This window comes from Neodiprion fabricii, chromosome 2 (genome assembly GCF_021155785.1).
Source record: "Neodiprion fabricii isolate iyNeoFabr1 chromosome 2, iyNeoFabr1.1, whole genome shotgun sequence".
Classification (NCBI taxonomy): Eukaryota; Metazoa; Arthropoda; class Insecta; order Hymenoptera; family Diprionidae; genus Neodiprion; species Neodiprion fabricii.
The window spans coordinates 1,253,528-1,261,230 of NC_060240.1; the positions used below are offsets into that span (position 1 = coordinate 1,253,528).

The 7,703-nt window shown below is 39.8% G+C and overlaps 1 protein-coding gene across 2 annotated transcripts in view; it reads left to right on the forward strand.

The window, feature by feature from the left end:
* The window catches only part of LOC124175366 (inhibitory POU protein), a 29,777-nt gene extending 27,057 nt beyond the window's left edge, over positions 1-2,720 (forward strand). For both annotated transcript variants that reach the window (XM_046555562.1, XM_046555563.1), the window contains exon 4: positions 1,352-2,720. In XM_046555562.1, coding sequence (XP_046411518.1) covers positions 1,352-2,101 — 750 coding nt within the window. In that variant the 3' untranslated portion in view covers positions 2,102-2,720. The remainder of the gene's footprint in view (positions 1-1,351) is intronic.
* Positions 2,721-7,703: the final 4,983 nt, after the last annotated feature.

Below are 7,703 nucleotides of genomic sequence, written 5' to 3' on the forward strand. Positions count from 1 at the left end.
CACGAACGTGCAGCCCGGCGATTATCTCGATGCAGGTTACGTGCGCTTCGTTCGCCCTGTTTGCGGTTGACTCGCGTATCCCCGTTATTTCCTTCAGGAAACTGGAGCACCGCCTGCAAGTACTAAAAGCAGCCGATTCCAGCCCCCGGCTGACTCACGCGAGCCTTTATCACCACCGCTCAAAGCGAAGACGCTGCAGGCTGCAGTAGTAAAAGTGGCCGCGAGTCGGCCGTCTGCCTTTTACTCCTTTCCCGGGCGGACGGCTGACCAACACTCGACTAAACCACTGCCGTCTTTCGTATCACCGACCGCTACCACTGCTTCTCTTCCGTATTCCCTTTGAGTTAGCACGCGTGTTGTTTTTTCGTAGAATTCAATGTAACGGCGATGTAACGGAAGGAACCATCAAATTGATTAGTTACAGGTACTCCGATCGTGTCGATAACTCCTTCGTATTCTTCTTTGATATTATATCCCTCGAGTTCAAGTACAGCGACGGTTGCTAAAAATTTATGTCAACGATACGGTGCACCGATCGAAGGGTCGAATCACATTTTACATCGTATGTTTTTGTCTACTGATTAGGACGACGAAATCGTAGCGAACTTTGGAAATTTATCGTAGAGGTTGCATTTGTGCTTGAACGATCTCTGAAATGTTCGCAAAGTTGATAGAATTACTGTATATAAAATATACTCGTTGATTTGAGGTAATGTTTCTAAATGACCCAGTGTTGCCTGATTCCATGAACATTAGGGTGTGGCAAAAAAAAATTTAATATGAAACTCACTCTATAAAAAGTACCAAGACAGAATTTTTATTACTTTAACCGGTTTTCCTATAAGTGAAAGTATTTAGATACTTTATAAGTCGAGTCGTTTACGAGAAACTTTTTTTTTTCAAGTATCCGATTTTTTTAACCTGTAATTTGAATGGAATATGGAAAAAATAAAATAGGCATCTCTAAATATCAATATTCAGAGCTCATGTTTGGCTAAGATATTCTAGTTGAGAAGTTACCGAAGTTTTGATGCAGGTTTGAAAAAAAAAAATTTATTTTTTATTTTTCAGCACACCCTAGTGTACATATTGTACATAATTTCCCAAAGTTCTAAGCAATTTTATGGTTCAGAAAAAACAGCGAAATGCTATGAACGGTCGAATTCTTCGTTGTAACAAATCGAAGCTCCTTTACAATCGGTCAATCCTGAGCCAGGATGACGATGTCAATGATCAATATGTAAGCTTAATCGTAGGTACACACGATACGTCGAAGGATACAACATCTCTTAACTCCGGGACAAACCGGCGATATGTTCTAAAAATTGACTAGCGATTCGACGTGTTCCAGATGAGCCACCCGGGGATGGAGAGCCTGGACATGCTGGACCCGGCGAACTCGATGACGACGCTGACCCCGATGTCGGACAGCTCGGGGGGCGGCTCGGGCCACCACGGGGGGATCCACGGGCCCTCGGTGTACGGGGGAATGAACGGGATGATGGGACACCACCACCACGCAAACATAGGGGGTACGGTTCCCCACCCCCACCACCACCCGGCGATGGCGGCGGCCGCGGCGGCGGCGGCGGCGGCCGGTCTTCACCCGGACGCGGACACGGATCCGCGGGAGCTCGAGGCCTTCGCCGAGAGGTTCAAGCAGCGTCGCATAAAGCTCGGCGTGACGCAAGCCGACGTCGGCAAGGCGCTGGCCAACCTTAAGCTCCCGGGCGTCGGGGCGCTGTCCCAGTCGACGATATGCAGGTTCGAGTCGCTGACTCTCTCCCACAACAACATGATCGCCCTGAAGCCGATCCTCCAGGCGTGGCTCGAGGAGGCGGAAGCCCAGGCGAAGAACAAGCGGCGGGACCCGGACGCGCCCTCGGTACTTCCGGCCGGCGAGAAGAAGCGGAAACGGACGAGCATCGCCGCCCCCGAGAAGCGATCCCTCGAGGCCTACTTCGCGGTCCAGCCACGCCCGTCCGGCGAGAAGATAGCCGCGATCGCGGAGAAGCTCGACCTCAAGAAGAACGTCGTTCGGGTCTGGTTCTGCAACCAGCGGCAGAAGCAGAAGCGCATGAAGTTCGCCGCCCAGCATTGACCCGAGGGCGGCTTGTGACAGCAAAACTGACTGTACCCGCCGCCCAACCTTGAACCGAAGCCCGAACCCCTTAGCGAGTATCAGGGCTGGCCCTAGACTCGCGCCACGGAGTTTCGGTCAGGGCTGACGGCGGGCCCATAGTCAATTTGCCACAGGCCACGGATATCCTGGATCCGACCCTCGAGTAGCCCCGAATTTATACCCTCTGTGACCGAAGGTGTTATCGCGCTGCGTAGGTCGCTCTCGCTTACAGCCGAGAACGTTGAGTTGCGGGTGATGAAAGCGAAACTGCGATCCCCGATCACACGGGTCTGCGACCGAACAACTGCACGGGGTTCGAAATCGGAAAGAATACTCAAAAGGTTGCATCGCGTCAGGTTTTTTATTCAACTCGTGCTTGTAGTTTCATTTACAGTCAAACTCCCGATTTTTATTCGAAATCTGGTATCCTGTTCTTGATTAGAAAAATTCTGTGCAAAAGTGATTTCTTACTTCCGTTTGATGTGTGTCGAGAGTGAGACTCGAGAATAAATACAAACCTGTTTAACGGTCTGTCAAAGAGAAGAAGAAAAGGTTTCGTGGGCGAAAAGAATGAACACGGAATATTAAATACGTTTCGTAAAGAGATTGTTTGTTTAATTTTATAAGATATGTTGCTTGGTTCGTTGTAGTGAAATGATGGTGTTTTTCATTATTGTTACGCCGTGTCTTATGCAAACACCTTGTATTTTTCAAGAATACCGTACGTGACGGAGGGAAATGGAAATCATTTTTGAATTCAGAATAATATTTACCAAAAAACATCCCGTGCAGCTGACGGAAAAATATTTTTTTTGCGGACCTGTGATACGTATTTCTTGCCTATGTCTAAGATTATATGATCGAATCGGTAAAGAAATATTATACTTTCTAGTCGATATTGTGTACCTCCTAGTCAGATTGTAGATATTTGCTTTAAATTAGCGGAGAACAACGAAACAATATTTATATTCATCGATCCGGTATGTTATACTTTTAATTGGCCCCCCCCCCCTTTTTTCTTGGTCCTTTGAAACTGCAATAACCTCTCCTTGATGGCTGAACGACGAGCGATCGCAACCAGTTGTAAGAATTACGATACACGAAAAAACCTACAATTTACCTACGTAGCGTGTATATGCAGTACCTTACCTTAGCTTGCAGTTGAAATTTTGCGGGTGAACGGGTAATAATACTAAGTTTTCGTTATATACACATATACGCATATACGTACATGCGTGTATATATATATATATATATACTAATAATATCGATGGACGATTTAAAACGATTAAACATTTGGAAAGTACAATTTAAAACGTAATAATGCACTGTATAAAATTTGAAGAAAGAAGACAACAACAACAGCAACAACAGCGACAACAACAAAACGTTAAAAAATAAAAAATAGCGTCATTTAAAAAGCGAAGAAAAGGTACGCCGAAAAATGAAGAGAAACAAAAGGTAATCATTAAATAGATAAAGAAACGAATAAACGAAAGAATAAAAATTGGAACACATGATATTATACCTTATGTATTTATTGTAAAATCGAAGCGCGGAAAGTCCGTGCTGGAAGTGATATTAATATACTAATATAATAAACAATTAAACACGTAACAATTATTATAACTTAAATCATATGACGCTCGGTGCAGTGTAGTAGTGTGAAAATAATAATCAATTATACACTATGTATATGTATACCTCCATACGTAATTACACGGTAAGCGTATGCGTTGTATACATCCATAGTATATATACGGATATACGTTGTATATGTATAAATATAAAAATTACGTAGTGATATTGGACAATCAGTAAAAAGACTGTATCATATCATAATGAAGCAATACACCGTAGATTTATCATAGAATATTATTATTATTATTATTATTATTATTACTATTACTATTATTATTAGAAAATTAATCTGATAAATAAAACAATAAATATATGGTTATAGAAGTATATATAGAAGTGAAAAGAAAAGTTTGAAAAAAAAAAAAATAATCAATCACTTCAAATCCGAAGTACCTATATATATATATAACAACAATGTACATATAATACATACATATACATACATATATATACGTATATGTATAAATTAAAAGCTTAAACGAGTAAGGTGAAAAACGAAAGAAACGATCAATCGATCCTTAAGCGTGATCGAAAATCGCGATCTCGATGCTATGCATAAATTTGTACATATATGTACTATGACATAATGTAATCACCTAGATTCTGTATATGTATATAAATAATATACGGAGTCGGTGTACGTAGGATCACATATACAGGCGTATTTGCGTATGAGGTATCGTATAAGTAATCGGATCTAGCCTGAAATTAGACGAGACGAGAATTTAAGAAGCGCTTCGTCCCAATCCTGTATCATATCTCTCCATCGAACGATTCACTTATTTTATCCCGTTTGGCAACGAACGCGTAACGCTTTCACGCGTGCCGATCGCATCTCACGTCCGGCTGTTGAAATCCACATTGTCATAACCGGAATAATTACTTACGCATTATGCGAGCGGCGTTGCATATACCTACTGCCGTGCGTAATCGACGTTGATTAATTAATCCAATGCCGGCGACGAAATTAAGCAATAGCGATACCTAAACGATGATCAAAGAGACGATACGAATATATTGCGGGGAAAACCGTTGTCATAAATTAATATTGATAACTACGTATAATATACGGACACACACACACGCATACATATTAAATACCTATAAATATTATAAATACGAAATAGAATACAGGTCGTTTTTAAATTGTACATATGCGCTTAGGATTAAGTATTTTTTAGTCGACAAAAAAAAAAAAAAAAAGCAAAAAAATAAAATTAAATACAGAAATCACACACACACACACATATATATATATATGTGTGTGTATGTACACGTATGTAGTTAAAGGGGAAAAAAATTATTAGTGCAATATAATATACGTACATATAGTATATATAGTATACGTATACATACACTGAGAGAAAAAAGTCGTTGAATCAACTAAATGTGCGGTCGCGGGCGGTGAATTGAATAGTCATTTGAGTCAATTTAAGATCCGTTGATCTAGCCAAATGTCTAGTTGATTTAGGTACCTAGTCCAACTAAACACTTGGTTCAGACCAACGCATCTTGAATGGACGCAAATAAATATATATTTCAGTTGATTCGACAATTTTTCTCTCTTCTCTCAGCGTCTAGACATAGACGCATTTGTATGACGTATAGTTTTCATTTAAATCGCTTGTACGCAGGTTTGATTTGCTTGTAGTTTATTTCATTCGTCCGTGAAGTGAGACACTTCAAAATTTGCAAACTTCGATATCTTGATTTTTTTTCAAACTTTGAACTTGCAGTACATACATCGACGTATTTGATATAACTTTGTTTTCAATCTTTTTACTATATCATTTGTTATTTTATTGTAAGGAATGTTCGTCTAGTCTCGACGAAACCGTTGAAAAATCTAGCGATAGTTGTGTATGAGCATATTATAGTTGCCCAATGCCTATCGTAGGTACGTACTTATCACTCTTTTTTCTTGGACCCAGCTGTTCTACTCCTTCGGAATCAACGCCGTTACATTCCGTGTAGAAAGGATCAATGTGTACACGTAACACGATCGACTCACACCTCCATTGAGGCAGGCAGACGCAGAAAAACACGTAAGTTAAATTACATTGTACGCGTAGAAGGAGGAGAAAAAAAATGACACCAACCAATTATTTTAATAGAAATATTGATTATGTAATTTAAATTTTCATACACGATTTTGACAAAAGCCAAAATAAATCGTTCGTCAAATTTTAGAACCTTACTTATACGCTTCGTGTGTTTAAAATCGAAAGTAAAAAACGAGCGAACAACGTTACTTGCAATCGTTTCAGACTTTATTACCGGCTTGCCAATTATTTGAAAATTTTTAACCTTCACCTGTGGTATAAAATGTGAAATATTTTGATAGCTGTAGAACCGTTTTGAAAGCTGCATAAATTTAGCTGTAATATTTCCTTCGATCGTTTGTAATATCTTTTAGCATCCACGTCGAGAAAGCGAATAAATTCGTTTCGTCAGAGTGTATGTATGTATATACACAGGTAAATGTAGATATAAGTAAGGTTCCAAGTGCTAAAAGATGTAAGAATATAATAAAGACATATCATAAAGCATTATTACATAGTTGAATTGCCTGACAATGTAGAAACTTAATAATATGTATAACGAGACAACTATTACGTATACATAATATACATACATATTAATACAGCTATGCGAAACTTGGACAGTCAAGCTGTCAGAGCTAATTTTCATTCTCCCGGAAGCTAATTACCAACGGGGAAAAATGATTTTGTAAATACTTTCACGGCCTTTCGTGCATTATTTTCTCTCTCTCTCTCTCTCTCTCTCTATCTCTCATTGCTGGCGAAGCAAACGAAACCGTTATTAACCGTCAAGACTTTGCCACGTTGCTTTCGAAGACAATTCATAAAATTAACGATGCATTACGAAGTCCATCTGGCACGTAAATGAAAGAGAAAGTTAATTTCCCGTACAAAGAATCAAGGCAAATGAAAAGAACGCGAACGATTCCAGTTGAAAATATTATGCCTGACTTCCAAGTTTTGCGTAACTCTGTGAAAAGAAAAAGAGAAAAATTAAACTAGCAAAATAACATCAATCCCCCGAGGAAAATCAACGGCGGAAAAGTATGGAGAGAAAGACAGAGAAGCTGTCACTCTACTCCTGAATCTACCGTATAATGTACATATCATGTGCCATATAATGACTCATTTTCATATACCGTACTTCGTGTCGAACTTTGTTCCAATAAGTACGCTCTCGACTACAATATAAATACTAACAGTATATATATATACCATAGACGGTATATATATATATATATATGTATAAAATAAATCTCGATGTTATTAATAACTCTCGTTCGAGTTCGATCATTTTCACACGTCACTCATGTACTCGACAGAATTTAACAACCCGTTCCTCTTTCATACAACCACGATTATCCGTACCTGAGCCATTTCCCTTTTGCTTTCTGCTTTATTTTCACGAAATAGAAAGGAATGAAATCAGGGAGTTGCGAGCAGCGAAAGACCAACTCTTTCCAGCAAAGATGAAGATATACGTGACAAGTGTTTGAAATCGCATCGGGCGCCAATTAAGAAGGGCGAGAAAACGAACAGTTCCAAGCTATGTGAAACGCGATCTAATTTGATGTATATTGTGATACAAGCACGAGTGGCATTTTCCGAAATTATACTCACGAGGACAGCTGTTGCGATGTGCATGATTTATGGGAATGATTAGAAGACAAAACGAGTCTGTCCGTTTTACATAATTGCCACATCGACTCGTACGTATAATAAACTAGAACATACTGCAGGGATGGAAGGTAGGCGCAGATTCTATCGCGAGCAAACGACCCCGACCGTAGCTCTCATCAATCGCCAAATGTATAAGGTGCAGGCCCAGTAACGATAACTTTTGTCAACCAGCGATTGTAAATTACGCGAAATAAAGCGAAACTGCAACACGTCGGTGT